The sequence below is a fragment of the Chiloscyllium plagiosum genome, unplaced genomic scaffold (assembly GCF_037043375.1).
Source record: "Chiloscyllium plagiosum isolate Xiang-an unplaced genomic scaffold, Cpla_swu_hap1 HiC_scaffold_16, whole genome shotgun sequence".
NCBI lineage: Eukaryota > Metazoa > Chordata > Chondrichthyes > Orectolobiformes > Hemiscylliidae > Chiloscyllium > Chiloscyllium plagiosum.
The window spans coordinates 17,375,196-17,402,335 of NW_028270154.1; the positions used below are offsets into that span (position 1 = coordinate 17,375,196).

The 27,140-nt window shown below is 39.5% G+C and overlaps 1 protein-coding gene and 1 long non-coding RNA gene across 2 annotated transcripts in view; one reads left to right on the top strand and one right to left on the bottom strand.

Annotated features, from left to right (window-relative positions):
• The window catches only part of LOC122556498 (exocyst complex component 1-like), a 41,563-nt gene extending 35,557 nt beyond the window's left edge, over positions 1–6,006 (top strand). Inside the window, exon 4 of the mRNA XM_043703197.2 lies at positions 5,301–6,006. Within this exon, the coding sequence (XP_043559132.1) occupies positions 5,301–5,555 (255 nt within the window). The 3' untranslated portion in view covers positions 5,556–6,006. The remainder of the gene's footprint in view (positions 1–5,300) is intronic.
• On the bottom strand, positions 1,264–26,447 carry LOC122556499 (uncharacterized). Its single transcript, XR_006313548.2, has 6 exons — positions 26,385–26,447; positions 26,061–26,138; positions 22,075–22,161; positions 21,228–21,353; positions 20,330–20,501; positions 1,264–2,929 (listed from the first exon to the last, which is right to left on the bottom strand). It is a non-coding gene; the product is annotated as an uncharacterized LOC122556499 (long non-coding RNA).
• Between the last annotated feature and the right edge of the window lie 693 nt (positions 26,448–27,140).

The following is a 27,140-nucleotide window of genomic DNA, read 5'->3' on the forward strand; positions in this document are numbered from 1 at the left end:
TGTTGTCTTGTTTCCATTCAATTTGTACCACCACATAAAATCAGCATCCAGCTCTTTATATGGAAACCCAGCGTCACTGGGTTCTCTGAGCAGCACTGGCATTGTTGTTAATGAAATATCTACAGTTATACATTTCAAATCTATACCCACTTCAATCTTGAAGGACAGGGACAGCAGATACAAAGGAACACCCCATCTGCAAGTTCCCTATCCAGCCACTGACCATCCTTACTTGTGAATATATCCTTCAGTGTAACTGGTCAAACTCTTAGAATTCCCTCCATAAAGGCCTTGTGGGTTACCTACAGTACATGACTGCAGTGGTTCAAGAAGGCAGCTCACCACCAACATCTCAAGGGTAACTACTTCTGGGCAATAAATGCTGGCCCAGTCAACAATACCCACACCCTATAATGATTTTTTTTTAAAAAAAAGGTTATTCTTGAGGCCAAACAATAAAGCATAGAATGCGCCTGAGTAATCTGATGTTGTAGCTTGTGTGCAAGTCAGTAAGTAAGCCAAGTTGCCTGTGGGGTCTTTCAGACAGAGTTTGCTCAGGAAATGAGACGTTCCTTCAATCATTCTTTGTGAATAACATATAGTTTTCACCCTGAACGTAAGAAGTGAGGTTTTATTTTTGAGTAGTGAGAGATCAAAAGTCCAAATATCAAAGGACTCTGCATTCAGTCACCATTCAAAACAGCTGAGCCCGGGTTCTGAGAAAACAAGGCAGTTATCACCAATCGTGTGATTTTTGGCAGCCTCCCCATTTCCACAGTGAACTTCCAATGGTCTATTTTAAAGAAACTACATCAGGTATTTCCACAAAACATGAAATAAATTCATTTTCCTCAATGACTTAATTCCTCCAAGAATTTATTAAATATAAAGCATCTGTTTAACACAGTAGCATGTGTGACATTCCACCAGAATGACGCCTGGGCACGTCCTGTGTATTTTACTTTTAGAAGCTTCTAGAAGCTTCACTAATTCACAAATGCTAAACCTCAGCTGACTTGTGGTAGCCATTTTAAAAATCAACAGAAGAGGTCATAGAGGTTTTAAGGTTATTTTAAATTAAAAACATCCTCATGTTTGCTTGGCTTGATATGCCTAGTTCAAATGTTCACTGGTATGCAGAATGCTTCTAGTATTTTCTGTTTTTTATTCAATTTCTGACTTACGGTTTCTGCAGTTTTATTTTTTATTATTTATCCTGCCCATTAACTGCCCTCTTTTTGAACTGCTGACAAATCTGTTTCTAAGAAAACTTCCACACCATCAAATCTTCACCACAGGAGATGTGATAGGCAGATACTACAGTGACATTAATGATACTGTATCATGAGTCTGCATGCTTATCCATTCCACTTATCAGAAATGCATTAATCTGGTGCATCATTAAAACTGATGACACATTGCAAGCTGAGACAAGCATTTCAAAAATAATTGGGCTTTGCAATTTTGGCTTTTTACCCTTTGCAAAAACAAGCAGATTATTGGAATGTTGTGGAATTCCAATCATCCAAATCAGGCCAACGAATTTTGGACAGACCAGAATTCGGTTTTGACTGAAGAGAGAATGATCTCCAGCTACCAGTCATTTCAACTGACTACTTTGGAGTGGTTCAGAGTTGATTTTTGTGCTGAGTAAGCTCGACTGGGTTGAAACCTTGTCTTTTTGTCTCAACTGTTTCCAGTGTGTGCATTTTTATAGTCCTTTTGAGGACAAAGAGCTTATCTTTATTTGGCACCATTTGGGATGTTCCAAAGTATTTCATAACATTTTCAAGTGTTGAAACTTTTATAGTGTAGAGAAACATGGAATTTGGTTTTTGCACAACAAGATCCCACAATAAAAGATAATGAGATTAAGGAGCAGAAATTCACTTTTATTGGTTGATGAAAAAATATTGGCTTGAAATTCCAGAAGAAATTCTTTGGGTAGTGAATGGGGAAGACAGGGTAAGAGGCAACAGAGCACTTGCCCCATGAGTCATCTTGAAATTGGACAATTCCAAGCACTTCCAGAAACAGCATCAACAGGAAATAACCAATCACCTTATAATCCTGGATGCTGATTTGTGGTGCATATTCCTGTACATGCAACCTGCTTCCATGAATGAAATCCCAGTCACGCATGAAACTGGAGCTTGCTACACAGCAAAAGTGGGAGTTTCTTTCTGCACCAACCCATCCTCCTCCCTGTTTCTGAGTTGTAGTGTTCCTGAGCTGTACTTCCAGAATTCACTGTCACCATTGTACTTTGGCTAGAATTTGCTTTCTATTCTGAAAATTATCTTCTTAATTTAGATTGCTTTATGAAGTTGTGAAAAGCTGCACAGGTTTCTCATAAATAATCCTAATAGCCGAATCTGTTGCTACACCTCACAGGGGGTAACCTGCTAGACATGATGTCCTACTATTACCAGAGTCATCACAAATATAAAAATATTTTGCCAAACCATCCACTTTGCCTGACAAACTCGGGTGAAAAGTAAACATTTCTGCAATTAACAAGGAAGTAACTTTATAGTGCATAAATTATCTTTAACCAATGGCAATTAGGAAGTGTGAATTGCTAATTTATAACTCTAGAACTTGTACTGTATCATTTTAAAACACCTCCCTTTTCACATATGGACAGACACACAAAGATAACACATGGATACTAAGGATGAAAAGGGAAGAAAAAGGATACAATTCAATAACACTGGTTTGGACCACAGAATTCAATGATATGTTTTCTTTCTCTTCGTTTCAATTCCTTTCCAGTTCTTTGCTGATGAGATGATATTGTTCACACATTGATTCTGTCTTTCATTTGCTGGTTGAGAATTTGACCTTTCTCTTTCTTTGAAGGCAACCTATTTCATCTTTAACAGGGGATTTCTGAGACAGGAGTGTTAAGGAGCTGTTACTGGAGATGCTTTGATTCCACAGGAAAGAGAACACACAGAAAAAAAATTGAAATAAAAACAGAAAATGCTGCAAAATGTCATCAGATCTGCCAGTAACTGCAAAGAGAGAGGAACAGAGTTAATGTTGAATCCCAAGGCTCTTCTTCACTCGAGATGCAGTCCAACCTGTTAAATTTCTCTTGCATTTTCAGTGTTTCATTCAAATACTGTGCAGTATTTTACTGTTAATTACAGGGGGACATTTTATAAAGTATTATCTTTACAGAGTCAGTAGTTCTCAGCCCCAAGCAAGCCTTGTTCACTTTGCCAGGAGCCAATCAAAACATTGTTAACAGTGGACTGGTGCTCAGAGCTGAAACTATCAGCTCTGTGGTGCTTACTTCTTCTCAGTGTTTCAGGAAAAGTGCAACATTTTATACAACTGGCAACGTGCTCCAGTAACCATGACTTTTAAAACTGCAGCGTTCTCTTGCAAAGTCTCCTTGGTTTAAAGAAGTAATTAACAAATAAAGGAAATTAAAAGATGTGATCTTTACGCTGTTATTTTGTTTTTGGGCAGTAGGTGTATTCCAAGCATGATGAACCATGAACACAGGCAGAGCTGATGAAAGGCTAAAGAACTAAAACTCTAACTTTATTGCTATCTCCACAGACATTGTTTGCACCTATTATTGTTTGCACCAGAATTTTATTTCCTTATTTTATGATTCCAACATCAGTCACGTTTTACTTATGAAAACCTAGTCCACTGGCTTTTTCTACCACAGTGACAACTGTCGCTCCTTCTGTTCCCCAAATTATTATTTGAAGAGAAAAATATGACTTATTATAATACTGAATTAATTTTTAATACTACATACTGAATACCACTTTAATACTGAAATAGTAAGCGCTGCCATTCATTGATCCTTTACACACTAAAGAGGCACCTACGATCTTTTGAGAAGTGGGTGATTCTTGTAAGACCCCATTTAATGTTCATTATTTTTAATCGCTGAAGTCTTTGTGCTTATGGTGCACTCATAATGATGTTATATGGGGAGTACAAGCTATATTGATCCAGTGATGGGGAAGTAAATAATGACATATGTTTCTGTTCAGACAAATGTTACTTATAGAATCCCTACTTTGTGGAAGAAGGCCACTTGGCCCATCAAGTCTACACTGATCCTCTGAAGAGCATCCCACTCCCTTTCCTATAACCCTGCACTTCCCGTGGCTAATCCACTTAGTTTGCACATCATTGGACATTATGGGCAATTTAGTATGGCTAATCCACCCAATTTGCACATGTTTGGACTGTGGGAGTAAACTTGAGCATCCAGAGGGAACCCATGCAGACACGGGAGAACAGGCAAACACCATCTAGGCAATCACCCGAGGCTGGAATCAAACCCAGGCAGCAGTGCTGACCACTGAGCCACTGTGCCGCTGCTTGGTAAGAATTTGGAGTGACATTATTCTCATGATATTGCTGCTCTTTTCCTCAGTGGTTGAGGACACTGGATCAACCAAGAAGGTGGGGTTCCAGATAAAAATAATCTTGATAAATTGGTGGCTTAAGTCACAGTTCACTGTGAGCTAGGGGAGAGGAAGTAAGTATAATCCATAGTTAGAAGTGCCTAGCATGATCTATCCAAGGTGCACTAAGCAGGACATTACATCCGTCAATGGGGCTGTCTGAAATTCCAACACAGAATGAAAATTATTTTCTGTTACAGTTGATAAATTTTGAGCAATTTTAATTTTGGGCAGTGGAGTAAAAGGGGGGAGGTATTGAACATCAAATTCACTCGCCATTATTGATTAGTATTGAAGAATGATATCCAACACATTCAAGGTTGCCAATATTAAAATGACTCCCATTGATCCAATTTATAGTGAAACGTCCAACAAATGCTACACCATGACAAGTGGGGGTCTCATCAGAAGCAATATGTAACTACTTATGTTATAACTTCTCTTTTGTTTTCCTTTTGACATCTTAATCTGGAATGAGAAACATCAATGAGTCTGACAAACAGTTTAACCTTCTTCACCGTGGATAACCCCTGGTGTGGTTCTCTTAATCTGGTTTGCTGCCACGTAGTGAGAGCCTGTGTGTAGCTGTAAACAGGAGAAATGGGAGCAAAGCTGGAGATGTCATTCAGAATTGAATGCCACCCAAAATGGAAATTAGAGGTGACTTTTAAATCTGATTTGAGGATTGAGGGGGGATTCACTTACACTCATGCTTTTTGACTTATGTTTACATGTCGTGATTAGTTTATCTCACATTAATTGCCATTTAAGTGTCATTATCATCTGGACAAAGAATGGGAAAACGAAATATTGAACATTTATGTTTAACAAGCATATTGTTGGCTTTCTCTTCTGTAGGATAATCCTTATCTTGACCTGCACTTTCAGACTGTCTGTAGCTGGGAGGCCAGTAGCACAGCAGCCAAGTATGCTTTTGTACGAAGTTTAAGGAAGATGAACAAAGTCTACCTGCAAAAAGACATACAATTCCTGAATTTCGACAGTGATTTCATCCAGGAAATGAGTTTCTTTGGAGTCCCTGAAGATACGATGATGGTGATACAGCTTTGTTTGCAAGCCTTCAACTGTTTCTGTCTTTTGGGCTCTTTATAATTGGCTCTAATTACATTATAATTATGAGTGTCTTAAAACTATGACCTGGTTCAACACCCAACATTGTTTCACTTGGTTGCTTAAATATTATTTCAAATAAGTCATGCTTGTCAAAGCCATATGCCAGCAGGCCACAGAATTCATTTGAAGCAAAATTTAAGAACTTATTTTCTACACAGTGCAACTTATCAAAATATACACTTCCATACTGAAGTTATACCATACACATTACTGAAGATGGAAATATATTGTGTTTTCTAGCTTCTCTTTAAAACAGCTACAGCTAGAATGTTACGAACAAATTTGCCCAGATGTCCCACAATACTGAAATAATCAGATCACTATGAACACAAGCCAGTACCAGTGCAAAACACTCCCGACTTTATTAGGAAATAAGTAACGATAGATTTTACTATAAAGCAATACAATTTGGCATGCTAAGCTAACAATACTTCACAAGTCTCTTGTACATTTATGCAGTTGCTCTCTCTCTCTGGCTCTGTCTCTAGTACTGTGAAGCTTCTCTCTATCTCTCTCTCTCTGGATGGTCACTTGGTCTTTGCCTCTTGCCATGGTGGTCTCCTTGGAAGACCTCCAGAAGACTTAAGAGAGCAGTCCACGGGCCAACCCTATACTTATACTTTTTCAATGGTTTTCTGGAACTCTATAGTTCTGGCCATTCAGGGAGATGCACTTAATAGTTGAAACAGTATCAATCATTTGGATGGTTTGCTACTGTTTGTTTCCTTCTGTAGCAGGACTCAGTGCTATTCTGTTAGGACCCTCCTTTATTTGGTGGATAAGTTGTTCAGGGTGATAAAGAGTGGTGCTGGAAAAGACACAGCAGGTCAGGCAGCATCTGAGAAGCAAGAGAGTTGACGTTACAGGACTGAAGAAGAGTTATGCCCGAAATGTCAACTCTTTTGCTCCACAGATGCTGCCTGACCTGCTGTGCCTTTTTATCACCACATTTTATCAACTCTGACTCTCCAGCATCTGCAGTCCTCACTATCTCCTGGATACGTTGTTGGGGCTATGTCTGTCCAGGATAACTGTTGCCTTTTACATTATGCTGTTGTCATTACAGCCTGATTGTTGTGTTTGCACTGTGTCTGGTATGTAAGTTTTGTGAATTCAGCATTTTACTTGGCCAATGTACCCAGTATCACTTGCTGTTTGGCCAAGGTAGCAATCTGTTCATGTTTTAGCAGAGAAGAGGCTGTGACAGTTGTTTGAGTTAGGGGGAGAGAGGAGTCCAGGGGCATTGCTTGGCTTTCTACCTGGCACGTTTGCAAGAAGAGCCACACCAAATAGGACATGTGGGCAGGTAGGACATCAACTAATCCGCTCGCTCTTTCATCCATTGAAGTCCTTAAGTGGATAATTAATAGCCAGTTTAGGAGCCTGCTTCCACATCCCTGACGGCTGGGGTCATTGGAACACAGGAGGTCAGCACACTACTTCAAAACACAAGGCTCAAAGCTGCGAAGGAAGGGAGGGTACCTCCTCTGGAGTGTTCCATTGCTCTGTTGGGGGAATCTCCCATCCCCATTTCGTGCCTCATCTTCAGCCTCCAAAATGTCTTGGCCTCCACCATACAATCCATCCCGCACTCCTCTTCCCCCACCAAGCCTACCCCCTCCACTAGGATCCACAATCTCTCCCAACCAGAAACTTGAGCCTGGACACTGTGGACGTTCCCAGGGGTGCAGATAGTCCCAACAGTGGGCACTGTTTAGCTATGACACTGCTGGGCATACTGAGCTACTAGCAAAGCAGATTGCCTGGTAGTTCTTGAGGGTGAGAGTTCCTTTCACTGAGGGGTGAAAATCCCATAGTAACCTTGTTAAGATCATTCCCAATGTATTCTCATAGTTTTATGAAATGGAAATTTTGTTTGACAAATATATTAGAAATCTTCAATGGCATAACTAGCAGAGTGAAAAATAGTGAGCAAGGGAGGCTGCTGTATATTTAAATTTTCAGAAAGCAATCAAAAAGGCAACACATAAAAGGATATTAGAAGGAATTAATGCCAGTGTAATTGGGAAATGAATAAATATTGCTTCATGATTGTTTAATGGGCAACAAACAGACAGAAGGATAATTGGGTTATTTTTTGGAGTGGCAGGTGTATATCAGGAGGATCGATGATTGGGCATTACTATTTATAATCGATATCAATGATTTATTTAGGGGAAAGCATGTGCAATATTCCCAAGTTTTCTGATAATACAAAATTTGGTGAGAAAGTAATCTGGGCCAAGGAACAGAGAATCTGCAAAAGGACCAAGGCTAGGGGAATGGTGTATAATGTACAGGAACATGAAATATCCACCTTGATAGTAAGCATGAAAACGCATAAGCTTTTAAAAAGGTGAGACATTTGTAAGTGTTACTTTTTATATTGATTTGTTTTTGATCCTTGGACATAAATGTCAGCAAGTTAACATATGGTACAGTTATCAATTTAAAAGACATGTGATATCTTATGACCTTTATTAAAGGGGTGTGCTTCAGCATAAAACTAAGATATATTGCAAAACCTCTATCGAGCTTTGGTGAGATCAGAGCAGAAGTGCTGCATACATTTTTGATATCTTTGTTTAAGGATATCTCTAATTGCTTTAGAAGAGATATGATAAAGATTTGTTAGATTGAGTAATAGGGTGAAGTGGTTGTTCTCTTAGGGGATATCAATTAGATTGGGTCTATAAAGCCTGGAATTTAGAAGAATGAAAGATGATCCCATGAAAATGTATACAATGATTAGTAGGCTTGACAGGGTGGATGTTGAGAGGTTGTTTCTCCTGGCTGCAGAGTATAGAAATGTGAGGCATAGTTTCAAAAGCAGGAGAGAATTTTAGTCTATTTAGATATGTGATGAGGAGTAATGTTTTTCAATGATACAATAATGAAATTCTATGCCCAGATGCATACAGTTAAATTTGAGATCTCTGGATTTAGTGGCATAAAGGTTATCAAGAGATATCTGAATATGGTGCAAAAGTGAATTGATGTTGGAATTCAGCCATGAACTATATTGTATGATAAACAAGACTTAATGGGTCATATGGCCCATTCATATTCTTATTTCCTGTTGCCTTAAATTCTTAACGTACATGTCAACAAAAAAAAATCCCAGTGATGGGAGCTTTAGGAACAATATGTTCAAAGGTAATTACTCTTCCCAATCATGTTAATTATGAATACTTGTACATAAATATATGCAAATGGTGGGAAATAATTGGGCCCTTATAAACACATGCAGACCAAAACTGTGGTTGTTCTGCTAGGAGATGTTTGCTTGTAATGTATAACTGAAATAAATATAAGTGTACAAAGATTGGCTCCAGTTTTATCCTTCACACCTGACTTTCTGAAGTAGAGATACATAGCCTGCACTTATCATACATTTTGTTTCAAATGTGCTGCATCACAAAATGTTATTTTTTGAGAAGAAACATTTATTGATTCTGTCATGGATATGGCAGGGAAAGAAGTTAGCTCTGAGCGCAACTTCAGTTCTTACTAATCGTTTTGAATCTCCTCAGACTAGTACATGGTATGAGTCAATGCATCATGCAAATATATTTAGAATTAGCACAAAACTAAGCATAATAATGTCAGATGTAGTTAATGAATATTTCATATAGGTGATAGGAGATCTCCCGAAATTGGTAACATTTGTTAAACAACAAATGCGTTATACATTTACAAGTCTGAGATGACAAGACAAGTTAAAAAAAGGAACATATGTATCATCTGAAAACACGTTTTTTGACAAGTATCAGTGAAAATGATTTAATAGTATTTATGAGACTCAATCATTTTTAATCTTGAAATTATAGGATGGTATTATCAGTATGTGACCATGAAACTTTTTTCTCTGAACTTCCTCATATTCTTTGTTTATTGACTGCATTCAGTCAGCCATTTAAAATTACCAGATCAAAATTGACGGGGTAAGAAATTTATAAGTTCTTGGTATATTCAACCTAGACGCCTCTCCAAATTTCATCATAATAACAGCCAGGCTAATAATTTCTTAAGTCACTTTGTGTTTAATAATTACAGGAAATATTCAACACCAAACTGGGGTAAGTGAAACTTTCTTCATGAGACTCAATGACTAGTCTTGAAACCAATAGCACATTTCATTAACTTGACACTTCAGAACACAGCAGCCAAAAATGTTAAAAGGTATGAATAAAACTTAATGACAAGTAAATTTGGATGCAAATAGGAAATAACGTCTTTAACAAACATTATTTTCTTAAATTGATAGAGGAACTTAATAATATAGCAATAAGCTTCTGAGTCCCTTTTGGTTTCTCAACCTACAAAGCCTGAGAAAATATGAAAAACAAACAAGAGCTCGAAAATGGGAAGCCTTCAGAAATGAGATAACAAGAATCCAGAGAAAGTATATTCCTGTCAGGGTGAAAGGGAAGGCTGGTAGGTATAGGGAATGCTGGATGAATAAAGAAATTGAGGGTTTGGTTAAGAAAAAGAAGGAAGCATATGTCAGGTATAGACAGGATAGATCGAATGAATCCTTAGAAGAGTATAAAGAAAGTAGGAATATACTTAAGAGGGAAATCAGGAGGGCAAAATGGGGACATGTGATAGCGTTAGCAAATAGAATTAAGGAGAATTCAAAGGGTTTTTACAAATATATTAAGGACAAAAGGGTAACTAGGGAGAGAATAGATGCTGCCTGACCTGTTGTGCTTTTCCAGCAACACATTTTCAGCCCTCAAAGATCAGCAAGGCAGCCTTTGTGTGGAGCCACAGAAAATAGGGGAGATACTAAATGAATATTTTGCATCAGTATTTACTGTGGAAAAGGATATGGAAGATATAGACTGGAGGGAAATAGATGGTGACATCTTGCAAAATGTCCAGATTATAGAGGAGGAAATGCTGGGAACCTTGAAACGATTAAAGATGGATAAATCCCCAGGACATGATCAGGTGTACACGAGAACTCTGTGGGAAGCTAGAGAAGTGATTGCTGGGCCTCTTGCTGAGATATTTGTATCATCGATAGTCACAGGTGAGGTGCCGGAAGACTGGAGGCAAGTAAACGTGGTGCCACTGTTTAAGAAGGACGGTAAGGACAAGCCAGGGAACTATAGACCAGTGAGCCTGACCTCGGTGGTGGGCAAGTTGTTGGAGGGAAACCTGCGGGACAGGATCTACGTGTATTTGGAAAGGCAAGGACTGATTCAGGATCGTCAGCATGGCTTTGTGCGTGGGAAATCATGTCTCACAAACTTGATTGAGTTTTTTGAAGAAGTAACAAAGAAGATTGATGAGGGCAGAACAGTAGATGTGATCTATATGGACTTTAGTAAGGCATTCGACAAGGTTCCCCATGGGAGACTGATTAGCAAGGTTAGCTCTCATGGAATACAGGGAGAACTAGCCACTTGGATACAGAACTGGCTCAAAGGTAGAAGACAGAGGGTGGTGGTGGGGGGTTGTTTTTCAGACTGGAGGCCTGTGACCAGTGGAGTGCCACAATGATCAGTGCTGGGTCCTCTACGTTTTGTCATTTACATAAATGATTTGGATGCAAGCTTAAGAGGTACAGTTAGTAAGTTTGCAGATGACACCAAAATTGGAGGTATAGTGGACAGTGAAGAGGGTTACTTCAGATTACAACAGGATCTGGACCAGATGAGCCAATGGGCTGAGAAGTGGCAGATGGTGTTTAATTCAGATAAACGCAAGGTGCTGCATTTTGGGAAAGCAAATCTTAGTAGGACTTATACATTTAATGGTAAGGTCCTAGGGAGTGTTGCTGAACAAAGAGACCTTGGAGTGCAGGTTCATAGCTCCTTGAAAGTGGAGTTGCAGCTAGATAGGATAGTGAAGAAGGTGTTTGGTATGCTTTCCTTTATTGGTCAGAGTATTGAGTACAGGAATTGGGAGGTCATGTTGTGGCTGTACAGGACATTGATTAGGTTACTGTTGGAATATTGCGTGCAATTCTGGTCTCCTTCCTATTGGAAAGATGTTGTGAAGCTTGAAAGGGTTCAGAAATGATTTACAAGGATGTTGCCAGTGTTGGAGGATCTGAGCTACAGGGAGAGGCTGTTTCCTCTGGAGCGTCGGAGGCTGAGAGGCGACCCTGTAAAGGTTTACAAAATTATAAGGGGCATGGATAGGATAAATAGAAAAAGTCTTTTCCCTGGGGTCGGGGAGTCCAGAACTAGAGGGCATAGGTTTAGGGTGAGAGGGGAAAGATATAAAAGAGACCTAAGGGGCAACGTTTTCACGCAGAGGGTGATACATGTATGGAATGAGCTGCCAGAGGATGTGGCGGAGGCTGGTACAATTGCAACATTTAAGAGGCATTTGGATGGGTATATGAATAGGAAGGGTTTGGAGGGATATGGGCCGGGTGCTGGCAGGTGGGACTAGATTGGGTTGGGATATCTGGTCGGCATGGACGGGTTGGACCGAAGGGTCTGTTTCCATGCTATACATCTCTATGACTCTATGACTCTATAACTGCAGTTGTTGGAAAACAACTATTGGAAAGAAATTGCAACATTTAAGAGGTATTTGGATGGGTTTATGAATAGGAAGGGTTTGTAGGGATATGGGCTGGGTGCTGGCAGGTGGGACTAGATTGGGTTGGGATATCTGGTCGGCATGGGCAGGTTGGACCGAAGGGTCTGTTTCCATGCTGTGCATCTCAATGACTCTATGACTCTCTGACTTAACACATTTGGCAGCATCTGCAGCTATTAATTTGTAGGATTAATAAGCAGAAGGAAGAGGTTTAAAACATTTGACTAAACAACCTGAAGTGATATGAGGAAAATAATTTTTCAAATCAATCAGTGGTTGAGCATTGGAATGCGCTGCCTAATAGAGTGATGGATATGTGTTCGCTAGTAATCTTGTAAAGTGTGGTGGCTACATGTTCATTATTAGTCTTGAAAAGAGAATTGAATAAATAGATTAGATCCACTACAGTATGGAAACAGGCCATTTGGCCTAACAAGTCCACATTGACCCTCCAAAGAGTAACCCATCAAGACTCATTCTCCTACATTTACCCTTGACTAACTCTATGCGCAATTTAACATCACCAATTCACCCAACCATGCACAATTTTGGACTGTGGGAGGAAACCCACACAGACACAGGGAGAATGTGCAAGCTGAAGCTGGAATCAAACCCAGATCCCTGGCACTGTGAGGCAGCAGTGCTAACCACTGAGCCACCATGCTGGGGGTGAAGCAAAGAATTGAAAAGACCAGACAGAGTACGACTAACTATATCGTTTTTTGAAAGAGCCAGAAAATTTGGTCTTGCTCTATGTTAGACCATTCAATAATTCTATGAATCAGTGAAGAATATATTCAGTCAATAACTTTTTAATTTTTAAAATAATAATTGATATAATACATTGAATTATTAAGAAATAATTGTAAAGATAAATACCTGTGGCACTGTGGAGCTGATAAGCATAGACGAACATTAGGAACTTGATTTCAAGAAATTGGGAACAAAGTCACCAAAATTTTGAATGTTGAACATATTTCTGAGTTATTCAGTCCTTTTTGCATCATGTCTGATTATGTCAAAGTGTTTCATGGATGATGGTCAGACAAATAAAGCTAACAGGATGCATTTGAGGTGCAAACGTTTACACATTGGTGACTAGTTGCTATCAGTTGTTGCTGGTGACTTTTGCTGTACTGCTGAATGTTGCCGGTATTATTTCTTCTTATTATAGAATCATAGAATGATGCAGTATAGAAAAAGGCCATTAGGCCCATCATATCAATGCTAGTTTTTGGTAGAGCTGTCCAAGTTCCACTTCACCTTTCCCAGAGCTCAATAATATTTTCCCTTCAAGTATTTATCCAAAGGGTAGAGATTGTGGATTGGGAAGGTATTATCAAAGGAATCTGGGGTAAGATATTGCAGTGAATTTTGTAGATGGTACACATTACTGTCACCATGCATTAGTGGTGAAGGGAGTAAATGTTGAAGGTTATGGATGGGACGCCATAAATCATGATGTTATGTCCTGGATGTCAAAGCAAAAGTTTTATAAAGGAAAAGTGTGGGCCTCACATCCAGAGAAGCATAGAAAATAGGAGCAGGAGTAGGCCATTCAACCCTTTGAGCCAGCTTCACCATTCATTATGACCATGGCTGATCATCAAACTCAATGGCCTGTTCCTGCATTTCCCCCATATCCTTTGATCCATTTAGCCATTCTTCTTGAAATCATATAATGTTTTGGCCCTGACTGCGTTGTATGATGGTGAATCAACAAGCTTCACTGGGATAAAGAAATTTCTCTTATCTCAGTCCTAAAAGGCATACCTCATACCCTTAGCCTGTGATCCTGGTTCTGCACTCCCTCACCGTTGGAAGCATCTTTGCTGTATCTACTCTGTGTTGATAGAATTTTACTGTTTCTGTGAGATTCCCTCCTCATTCCTTTGAACTCGCGTGAATGTAATCCCAACCTTTTCAACCTGTCCTCATACCCCATTCCCACCAGCCCAGAAATCAGTCTGGTAAACCTTTGCTGCACTCCCTCCAAAGCCACTTCTCTGCACACTTTTTCTCAGAATAAGGAGACCAAAACTGCACACAATACTCCAGGTGTGGTCTCACCAAGGCTTTGTAAAATTGCAGCAAAACATTCCTGCTTCTGAACTTGAATTCTTCCATCAATAAAAAATGCCTGTTCTTACTTTTTAATGATTTTTCTCCACTGATAAAATACTGACTGTTAAACATAATTATGTTAAACATAATCCAAAAGGGATAAAAAAAACAACCTTAATGTAAAGAAAAATTTGAACACTTGCTTCCCACAGGTTAAAAAGTCACCAAGTTAGTTTATGGTACTTTTTCATATCTAATTTAATGGAACTCAATGAGAAGATATTCAGACTCTGTGCTGCTTAGTTAGAACTCTTCAACATTTTTGGTCTTGGGCATAGGTATTAACTTGCTCTATTCACACCTTCTCAGGCCCCTGTAGAGGATACTGAAATGAAATTTTGCCACAAATAAGTTCTAGTACAAAACCTCATTGGAAAACTGTGGACAAGCATAGTTCATTCCCAACGGACTGTAAAATTTGAGCACAAAATATGTGATAGCTATGTAATATCTGAACGGAATTTGACAGCCATTTTCTTGTAACAAATCTGACATCTAGTGGCTAACTATCATGCAACATGTGTTTTTTCAAACTAATTTGTGAACCCTGCAAGTTATGGATAGACAGACTGATAAAGAAATGGAGTCAGACAGCACAGAACCAGAGCTGAAAAATGTGTTGCTGGAAAAGCGCAGCAGGTCAGGCATCATCCAAGGAGCAGGATAATCGACATTTCGGGCATAAGCCCTTCTTCAGGAAGGGCTTATGCCCGAAATGTCGATTCTCCTGCTCCTTGGATGCTGCCTGACCTGCTGCGCTTTTCCAGCAACACATTTTTCAGCTCTGATCTCCAACATCTGCAGTCCTCACTTGCTCCTAGCACAGAACCAGGTCCTTCAGTCCAACCAATCTGTGCCAAACATAATGCTAAACTAAACTAGTCCCACCTGCCTGCTGCTGACCCATATCCCTCCAAACCTTTTCTATTCATGTAGTCACCCAAATGTCTTTTGAATGTTGTAGTTGTACCCATATCCACTACTTCCTCAGGAAGTTCATTCCACACCTGAACCACCCTTTGTGTAAAAAGTTTGTTCCTCATGTCTTTTTAAATCTCTCTCCTCTCACCTTAAAAACAAGCCCCTTAGTCTTTAAATTCCCCATCTTTGGGAAAAGACAACTACCATAAACCATTTCTATACCTCTCATTATTCTGTTGGGTAACCTCTCAACCTCTTATACTCCAGTGAAGAAAGTCCCAGCCTATCCAGCCTTTCTTTATAACTCAAATCATTCATGCCCAGCAACATCCTGGTAATTCTCTTCAGCTTAATATTATTCTTCCTATAACTGTGTGACCGGACCTGACACAGTTTTCCAGAAGAGGCCTCACTAATGCCCTGTACAACCTCAACATACCTTCCTAACTCCTGTACTCAAAGGACTGAGCAGTCCCCAAAATGTAAGCTACTGCTTTCATGGAGGTTATGATTTGGAGATACCGGTGTTGGACTGGGGTGACAAAGTTAAAAATCATACAATACCAAGCAATAGTCCAACAGGTTTATTTGGAAGTACTAGTTTTCAGAGCACTGTTCCTTCATCAGGTAGCTGTGGAGCAAGATCATAAGACACAGAAACACAGTGACACTGTAATCTTTTGCTTTAAATTCTGTGTCTTATGATCCTGCTCCACAGCTACCTGATGAAAGCTAATCACTCCGAAATCTGGTACTTCCAAATAAACCTGTTGGATTATAACCTGGTATTGTGTGATTTTTAATAATGGAGTTTGACAATGTTCATGGATTCATACAAAAGGAAGGTCAAGATGGTTTGCATTTTAATGTGGATGAATGCAATACAACTGATATGATCATGAGAACTTTTCTCACCCAAACAATAAAAGTTCTTTGAAAGCAATGAAAATAATTTGATTTAATTTTCTGACCAATTAATGACAACATCCTGTCAATATGGGATTGCAATCAAAACACTCAATTGTTAGATTATATTCTTATCACATAGAAACAATGATAACCTATCATTACCATGCCCAGATTGATTGCTTGTGGCACAGTGGTAGTACCCCTACCTCTGAGGCAGGAGACCCAGGTTCAGGTCCTGCCTGCTCTAAGCTGTGTAATAAGATTTCAGTGTTGAAGAACATTCAGAAAGGACAATGCTTGGGCTTAGCTCTCTCAAACATTTTCATATTTGTTAAAGGAAAATTATTTCAGTTTTGGAAATGCAAGTGGAATTAAATTATTTTATCCAAATGATGAGCAAAGAATGGGAAGGTGTGAGAACATAACAAGCAAAAACTGCTAATATGCTAGAGAAGTGAATGAACAGAAGGACCTCTGAGCAAAAACAGTGAACGCACATTATTACATTCAAAAAAGAGCTGGATAAACACATTGTTGAAAGCAGTGGCAATGTTCAGGGATAGGTTTGACCAAAGATGATCAAACACCCTCTGCACATTGTGATACTTATGTCAGTGGTACCCTGTGCAGTGAAAACACTATCCATTGAGAATGGGCAAAGTTTAAAATGCTAGGCGAAAGTGGCTACTGCAGATGCTGGAGTTTAGAGTCAAAATTAGAGTGGTGCTGGAAAAGCACAGCAGATCAGGCAGCATCCGAGGGTCAGGAAAATTGAAGTTTCAGGCAAAGGCCCTTCATCAGGAATGTTTAAAAAGCTGAAGATTGTGCAGCTTGTGTATGCCTTTGTGTATTAGTGAAAAGAGGTGAAAGCAAAGGCTGTCTTATATCTCTACCCATTTTAATGTCCATTGGTGCCTATAGATTATTCAGAAAGCAACTGCGTGGGGTTTGGAAGTTCTCCCCACATTTACGTGAAATTTCTCTGGGTGCTCTGGTTTCCTCCCACGGTCCAAAGATGTGCAGGTTAGATGAACTGGTCATGCCAAATTTTCCATAGTGTCCAGGGATGTGCAGGTTAGATGGATTAGCCATGGGAAATGCGGGGTTTCAGAGATAGGGTATTGGGAGTGGGTCTGGGTGGGCTGCTCTTCGGAGGGTTGGTGTGGACTTGATGGGCTGAATGCCCTGTTCCTATGTTGAGATTCTATGCTTCAATAAGAGAGCGTTGGAAAGAGGGCCTGCTAACTTATTATTATCTGTTTTACATAATTACATTAAGATCTACCCCATTGGCTAAAGAGTCTGTTTTCAGTGGAAGATCACAAGGCTCAGTCTCAAGTTCCTTAGCTTCTTTTGGAAGGCATCAAGGCGTTAGACAATGATTTAACATGGGGAGTATGATTAAGAAGTTTGCAGATGATGTAAGAGCTGACTACCTGCTGGATAATGAAGAAGGAAGCTGCAAGGTGAGCAGAAAGGTGAAAGATTGAATACAATTCAATCCAGAAAACTATGGCTTAATACATTTGATGACTACAACGAAGGCAAAGCCATACACAATAGTTTGGGTTCTGAGAAGTATAGCGTGCTTCAATGCTTACCCACAGATCTCTGAGATATCAGGGCCAGGGTGGTTAAGAAAACATGCTGAATACTTAATTAATTGAGGCATAGAATATAAACATAGAAATGTCAAGATGTATCAAAGACTGGTTAGGCTGCAGCTAGAATATCGTGTGGAGTTCCGGTCACCACACTGCACACAGAATGAGTTTGCCCAGAGAAGGGAGAGAGTAAATTGGTTTTTTAGAGATGAGAAAAAAATTGGATAGGCTGGAGCTGCTCCCTTTGGAGGAGGAGACTGAAGGGAAACATAGCTGAGGTGTACAAAAATATGGAGAGCCTAAATAGACTGGTTTTAGACTGGCCTAAATAAACCACTTTGGCAATTTCCTTGCCAAAGTGGTCACCCGCCAATTTAAAGTAAATTGTAAAATGATTGGAGAGGAGGAGCAATTGTTTTACCCAGTGGTTGTTGGACTCACTACTTTAAGGAGTGATAGAATTTAGAAACCCTCACTGCATCTAGAAAGAATGAATGTATACATGCATTTGCAGTGCGATAAGTCTATAATGCATCAGCAAATTGGAAATGGAACATAACTGGATAGTCCTTTCTAGCCAGGACAAACATGATGGCCTGAAGGCCTCAGTCTGGCCCATAAATCTTTATACCTTAGCGATCTTTGTTTTGTATCTTCTGCATTCCTATATTACACTGAATACGTTAAATCTTCATGTTTTAAAGGTGTTCCCCGCAAGCTGGTCAACCTGTCAAAACTCAGTTGAGGACATGATGTGAAAATATATTAAAATTCTGGCAGACTGAATAGGTCTATTTGGTAACAATTTTTCTCTGAATAAACCATTAATAGATTTCAGACACAGCAGTATTCTTTATACAGGAGCTGACTGTTCACTTTGCTAGGTAAAAACAATGACTGCAGATGCTGGAAACCAGATTCTGGATTAGTGGTGCTGGAAGAGCACAGCAGTTCAGGCAGCATCCAAGGAGCTTCGAAATCGACGTTTCGGGCAAAAGCCCTTCATCAGGAATAAAGGCAGCGAGCCTGAAGTGTGGAGAGATAAGCTAGAGGAGGGTGGGGGTGGGGAGAAAGTAGCATAGAGTACAATGGGTGACCTGGGAGTTGCAGTGGGAGAGGGACTCCCTGAGATTCTTGTAGAGAGAGGAGGAAAACTTCTTCAAGGCAGGCATCCTTGCAAGAGGATTCGCAGTAGGGTTACTTTACTGTTCACTTTACTGTCAATTGCTTGGACTTATCTCTATCATCTTGTCTGACATTTAAACTTAAATTGCTCATAATTATTTAACTTAAATTTGTAGATGAATACTGTGTATTAGCTGGCAATGTTCAACATGTACAGGGATATCAAACCAAAAGAGAAAATGCGGGAAAATCTCAGCAGACCTGGCAGCATCTGTAAGGAGAGAAAAGAGCTGACATTTCGAATCTAACTGACCCTTTGCCAAAGCTAAAAGGGTCAGTTAGACTTGTAACATCAGCTCTTTTCTCTCTTTACAGATACTGTCAGACCTGCTGAGATTTTCCAGCATTTTCTCTTTTGGTTTCAGAATTCCAGCATCCGCAGTAATTTGTTTTTATATAGGGATATCAAATTCTGTGTGACTTGCTGCTTTCAAATATTCTATAAAACATTAGCTTTATATTAGCCACTGTCCAGATACTCATAATAGATTTGCACACCTTCTTGCAATTAAAAAGCATTTTGGTTTAGTGTTCCCTTTGCTGTATGCAGATTTTATACCTTAGCAGTATCCAATGGAAAATGTGACCTCAAGGACAAGGGTATAATGATGTGGAAACACACATCACTTAAAAGCAGTGACAGAAACAGTAGTTAATATTTGCTTGGAGTATAAAGATTTTAACATGCGTAGGCTGACACTGAGAAATCTGCAGCAACCAGAAAATTTCAAATGCTTCCAATTTCGTGTTCAGTCATCCCATGAGTCAACAGGTGTCAGGGAAGCAGCTGTCACCAAAAATAAGGGAGGCATTTATTCACAAAGCAAAAAGGCAGAGGGTATGTTCAGTAGATGGCAATTGATTGAGGCTACAGAAGCAGTTCAGACACAGTAACATTTAAACTTTTGGTTTGTGTGTATCTGATAGTGCTACAACAGCTTCAGTGAGATGGGGATAAACTTCTTTATTCATAGATTTGTTAGAATTTAGAATTCACTGCCTGGGTGAATAGTGGAGGCAGATATGAGGCTTCAAAAGAAACCTGGATATATATTTGAAAATGATGATCTGGCAATAGGGCTGGAGAGTGGGACTAGCTGGGTAGCTCTTCGGGGAGTCATGACAGACAAGATGGGTCAAATGATTTCCTTCTCCACTGTAAAATTCTACTGCTCTGTGTAACCCTGTGCCATACTTTGATTTATAATGGTCCTGTGAAAAACCTTGGAACATTTTATTGCATTAAAGTTGTGACATAAATGAGAGCTAGAAACCAAAAGCCTGGTATTCTCCACCTTAACAGTAATGTCGGAACACGTTCACTACTTCAAGAAGGCTAGAGTAATTAGGAATGCCATCTTTGCCAGCAACACCTATCTCCCAAGAAATAATTATTAAAAATTCTCCCTGTAACACAAGTGAAAATCAGAAATGTTTTTAACTCACTGTCTTGCAACCACTCATCAGGCTGCACTTTAGTGGGATTACTTTCGGTTATGATTTGGCAAGATTAAATATATTGTCAAAAATCACTGCCAAGAATGCCATATGAATACCATATTCTCAGAAGGTGTCCAATGGGCATGCAACTCCAACAAACCCAAGAAAGTGGTATCTCCTAGAAAAGAAAAGTGATAATTAGCAAAAATAAAATCTGAATGAATGAATGAATGATGATTTATTGTCACTCGCACTCTACAATGAACAACATGGTAAAATACAGTGAAAAGCTTCAACTGTTGCCACAGTCTGACACCATTTTGAATAGTTTAAGCATAAAAAGGTATAGCTGAAAGAGAGTCCGACTTCATTCCATTGCCTCCATCATGATTCCTGAACCTAGAAACGGCTGACCAATAACACCTGCACCGCCATCCCTCCATCATCACTTGGCCCACCTCACTAATAGGTAGTCAGAGCTGGGGTAATGGTGATAAGTCAGAGAGGAGAGTGAAGTGGATAGGTGGTCAGGAAGATGGACAGGTAGGACAGTTCGTGAGGGTGGTGCCGAATTGGAAAGTTGGATATGGGATAAGGTGGAGGGAGGGGCTGAAGAAGGGCTTATGCCCGAAACGTCGATTCTCCTGTTCCCTGGATGCTGCCTGACCTGCTGTGCTTTTCCAGCAACACATTTTCAGCTCCCACCTCACTAATAGGCCACCAATGCTGAGTTCCATGTTGGACCTACACTCAACTCAGGAGCCCCCAGCTATGCAGTTCACTGCAGTAACTATACTACTCCAAAGGCTTTGAGGAAAATATTTCCATTCTGTTAACTGAAATTTCATTGATATTCTCTTCGAGAGAAATCGTCAAGCCCTTGTTCAGGCTTTTCCAAACTTACTTTTAAGTCATTCACAGGATGTGGACTTCATTGGTTTGGCAAGTATTTATTGCCCTTCCCTAATTATCCAGAGGACAGTTAGTGACATTCACTAAAATAAAGCGAAGAACTGGAGTTGCTGGAAATCTGAAACAAAAACAGAAATAGCTCAAATAGAAAGCTTTAAGATAGAGGGTTTCACAGTCTCCTGACATGTGAAAAGTCACCATCTGGATTTCTAAAAAAGGCAATCTGTATTATTTAGATTAGATTAGATTACATTACAGTGTGGAAACAGGCCCTTCGGCCCAACAAGTCCACACCGACCCGCAACCCACCCATACCCCTTACCTAACACTACGGGCAATTTAGCATGGCCAATTCACCTGACCTATACATCCTTGGACTATGGGAGGAAACTGGAGCACCCAGAGGAAACCCACGCAGACATGGGGAGAACGTGCAAACTCCACACAGTCAGTCGCCTGAGGTGGGAATTGAACCCGGGTCTCTGGCGCTGTGAGGCAGCAGTGCTAACCACTGTGCCACCGTGCCGCCCATTTAGTACTAGAGTGATAATGCATTTAAAGAAGGATCTTTACACTTCACTCAAATTCACATGATTTGACATAGCAGATAATTTAATTAAATACAATACAAAATTATTACATTTCAGCATTATTTATGTTTGTATTACAAAATAATTGTTTTCATTCAATTATCAGGAGACTAAAGGAAGATGATAAAGAATTTGCAATATTATTGATGTCTTTCACAACCTCAAGACTTCCTCACAGGTATTGAAATATCTTTAACATAGACTATGTGTTCTCCACTGCTGTTTCTATCTGCATTTGCACAGTTGTACCTGCAATGTCATGCTGACACTTTGTTTAATTGTTTTCAGCTCCTGAACCTGGGGAAGCAGACTTGATGACCACCTACAGCAAGTTGGCTACAAAGACAAAAAAAGAGATTTAAAACAGAATGCTAATAAATCAGTGGTAAAGTGTGAAGTGATGTTCCTCCAGGAGCAATTTTGAGGTCAGTATATTCACTATTTGCACAAATCTTACAAACTTGAGCAACTTCAGTTGAAAGAATTGTGTTCTCAAATTGAGAATACAGTTAATACTGAAGATGACTTGAACAAAACAACTGAATATAGTATGATAAGACTGAATAAACATTCTAAATATTTTCAGCTTTTAGTTTCAAGCAGGATTGAATGAAACTGATTGTTGCACTGCACTGCTGCATTTCTGTGCATGTGTACCCTTGCTCCATCTTATAGTGATGTTCCTGATAAATTTTTAGATTAGGTTCCCTACAGTATGAAAACAGGCCCTTCAGCCCAACCAGTCCACACCAACTGTCCAAAGGGTAACCCATCCAGACCCACTTCCCTCTGACTAATGCACCTAACACTATGGGCAATTTAGTTCTCCCTCTCTCATTCTTAAAATACGGACTCTTTTTTCCTAAGCCTCAAGATTCCTTGCTCTAGACAACTCATACAACTTCTTCTCATCTACCCTGTCAAACTCTAAACAAGTCTCTAGGACACCCACCCCAAACAACCCCCGCCCTGTGACCAAACGCTTTAATTCCCCCTCCCACTCCGCCAAGGGCATGCAGGTCCTGGGCCTCCTCCATGACCACACCCTCATCACCCTGGAGGAAGAATGCCTCATCTTCCACCTCAGAACCTTCAACCCACACAACATCAATGTGGATTTCACCAGTTTCCACATTTCCCCTCCCTCCACCTTATCCCATATCCAACTTTCCAACTCGGCACCACCCTCACGAACTGTCCTACCTGTCCATCTTCCCGACCACCTATCCACTTCACTCTCCTCTCTGACTTATCACCATTACCCCAGCTCTGACTACCTATCACACCCTCAGCCACCTTACTCCAGCCCCACCCACCTGCCATTTATCTCTCCATCCATTTGGCTCACAAGCCTCATTCCTGATTAAGGGCTTTTGCCCGATTCTCTTGCTCCTCAGATGCTGCATGACCTGCTGTGCTTTTCCAGCTTCTCACTCTCAACTTTAAGTCCTAAAGAAGATCTTACCTTTAGAAGGAAATTGCTTCTCATTCTTTTAAACTCTAGTGAACTCTCATTGCCACTCCAACACATCTAATGAGTACGAAGAAATGTGTTTCGGGCAACACCGTGTGAACATTGAGGTCAGAAATATCACCTGTGCCACCAAAGCAGCAAAACATCAAAGTTAATGGAAGCAGACTGTCAGAGTATTGGTTTGACATGGCAAGTTTTTTTTCATGTTTGCAGCTATAACCACAGGAAAAGCCAAAGTGTTAGTGGTTTTTAACTTTAAATTTAACAAAAAAGAATCAGATTGAACTGCAGTGATTTAAATAAATAATGTAACTGGAGCAAAGGATCCCAGATATTAATTATTCCTCTCATATGGCACCATTGACAGCAGATTGATTCACTTCGAGATAGTTAGACCCTCAAGTGGCTGCTCTTTATTTTGACTGCTTCACCATGAAAGGCAAAATTATAGGTCAGTCCCACCCTTGCCCCAGCAGGGCAGTATGGTAACTCAGTGGTTAACACTGATGTCTCACAGCACCAGGGATCCAGATTCGATTCCAGCCTCAGGGCACTGTCTGTGTGGAGTTTGCTCATTCTCCCTGTGTCTGTGAGGGTTTCCTCCTACAATCCAAAGATGTGCAGGTTAGGTGAATTGGCCATGCTAAATTGCCCATAGTGTTCAGGGATATATAGGTTAGGAGTATCAGTTAGGGGGAATGTAGAGGCAAGGGTCTGGGTTGGATATCTTCGAAGGGTTGGTGTAGACTTGTTGGGTCAAATGGCCTGTCTCCACACTGTAAGGATTCTATGAATCATTAGATAGAAATCAGAAGTAAGCCTACTTGTCAGTATTTCCTTTTCATCAAACAAAGCCAGAGAGATAATTTGTCATCCTAGATGGCATCCGCTAAATCAGCATCAACCAGAAACCGGACTGGAGTAGATAAGACACACAAAGACATCATGATCTTAATGAATTGTGAAGGAGACTTCATTAGCCTAGTATCTTAGCTCTGCTTTTGAAGTTGGGAACTGATGTTGTTTCAATGGGAGGTGTTGTGATGGTAATATTACTGAACCAGAAATCCATAACCCCATGCCCGAGCGCTGGTAATACTGGTTCAAATCCCAACATGGCAGGTGGTAAAATGTGAATTTAGTTCAAAAACCTGGAATTAAGAATTAGCTCATCATCGACGAATTACCACTATTAATTGTGGTACAATCTCATTGGATTCATTCATGTCCTGTAAGCATGGAAATTTGCAATCCTTACCAAGTCTGGCCTATGTGTGATGTCACATCCACATCAATGTGGTAGACTCTTAACTGCTGTCCGAGTGGCCCAGCAAGCCAATTAGGTGTAGGTTATATTTGTTGACCTAGTGAACAATGTCTACATCTCATGAGAACAGTTTTTTTTTAAAAAATGCATCCGCAAAAAACTAGCTTCAATGGACTCAGATCCAACTCAACAGCTAGATATTTCATTTTCAAACTTGTAAAAGTTCTGCTTTGAGATCTCTTGCAATTTGGAATGTGTTTGTTGCTTCCCACCACTAATGAGTTACCACTTAATGGTACTGGAAAGCTCTGATGATGAGGCATTTTGAAGTCTGTTCAAAGAACCATACAATGAATTTCACCATCTCTTTTCTCTGTCGACCCACAAGGACATTTATGGAACCTTGTGGTCAAGCACATTTTTCTGGACAATTCTTGAGTTTCTATATGATGCAATTAATATGGAATGTCCTAACTGAATGGAGCATCACATAGCAATGCAACAAGCCTTATTTTCAGCAAGTATATACATTCATGCACTGATTCCCACTGATCCTTTGGGAGCTTTGAGATATCCTCAATCTCCTCTAATACTCTGATCAGAATTGGTGCTTTGGGAAACAGGAAAACTGTAAGGTGCACTCAAAAGACCCTTGAATATAAATGAAGATCATTGCGAGTGCAGATGGTTTATTTAGTAGCCATCACATTTATCATGTCATGGGCCACAACCACAATTATCCTGGCACACAACTTATGCAATTACAAATCACTTTAAGCATAGTCATTTCAAGGAAACTAGCTGTATTTTCTTGACAAGCAATCAGTATTATTCTGATTGTTGCAATTTACTGGCATCATCAAATGTGATTCAAGGTATATCAATTTCTCATACAATCCTTTAGAGATTTGATTAAAATCTATTTCATCGGAAAAACAATGATCAAATATTTAACATATGATATCTTTCTTTTAAATTATGAGGAAATAAAGTCATTCAAAGTTTTGTAATTTCCATTTTGAAAACTCTTAACATTTCTATTCTGTTTGTTGCTCATTCCCACAACACATAATTTACCATTATAATGTAATTTAAATTTGGGCAATGAACATTTTAATAACCCTGTTATCCTGTTGATACTTTCTCTGTTCTTTTCAATACACTTATCAACCCAAACTATAACAGTTGCATCCGTTTTGCGTGATATTCAAACACTTGTTTCCTGAAGTAAGAACTCATTTTCCTAAACCAGCATTTTTCCAACTCTGACCTTGTGATTTGGAACATCCTGAGACAAAAGGAAGAAAAACAGTTGCAAAATCTTTTAAAATGGCTCTTTACATGATTACTAAAGGCAAAGAGGGTTTGCAAATCTAATAAATGCTAGCTCGCAGTTTATTTTTCTGACAAATTTCTGCCCCATTTATTTTCTGAAAACAGCAAATTACTGTGGTGATGTGGTTTCATGTATGTGCTTTCTACTCAGTTGCTCACCAAACTTGAGGGAGGGTATAGATTTTGTCAGAAAATATCAGCATAAGATGGAAGCAAAATAGTATGGATGCTGGAATCCTGAAAAAAAAAACACAAAGTGCTGGTGAGACTTAGCAGATTTGGCATCACCTGTATTAAGAGAAACATAGTTAATGCTCCAAGTCGGATTTTCTACAACGCCTACAGGAAATATCAGCAAGTGATTTTACCACAAGAGTCTATATTGCAAGAATTCAAAATTCACATTATCCACATGCACACAATACATGGTACACATATTTATCCTTATACAACATAATGTATCTATTTCGTAGTCACCATCACCTTTTCCATCCAATGAATACCTCATCTTCTCTTATTCACAGGTATCTTTAGACACATCATGTCAAAAAGGAGCACAAAATACAAAGGAAGGAACTAGAGCAGGGGGATGGGCTCTATAAATGCTCTAGCTCGAAAACATAGGGGTGGATGCATTGGACACATCTATATCTCTCACAAAAGAGACTGAGAAACAGAGAACTGCTGATAGCTGGCAATAGAATTGCCTCCCTTCTGTATAATTCTTATCAACAATGTGGATACAAACCAGCTGGTGAGGCAGAAGACAAAACGCCTTTCTTTGTGGATAGATAGAGTTTATTAATTACTCAGTTTAAGAGCTTCTTCCACACCCCAGTCCCACCTTTGCCCCTTTCTATCTACCCTGCTAATTAATTAATTAATCCATCAACTGCAATTACTTGCTAACTACTTGGTATATTAGCAGATTAATCTCTTCTCTAAGTAAACTATTTTGAAGACATACAAACAATCCTTAAACCAAACTAACAAATAAAAGATTTTTTTCATGTTCTGTATCTTACCACGTGTCAGTAAATAATTATGTGGAGAGGTTCTTTCCCATGTTAAATGATCAACTTTCAAAACGTTGCTTCCTTCACTTCAAAAAATACTTAATTATAAAGCAACCCAAATAAAAAAAGACTGACTCTTTTTCTATTAAATTATTCCACATTCCATGTGGCTCCTCTCTTCAAGGATCTTGAATAAGCACTTGGAAAAAAACCTATATTTTTG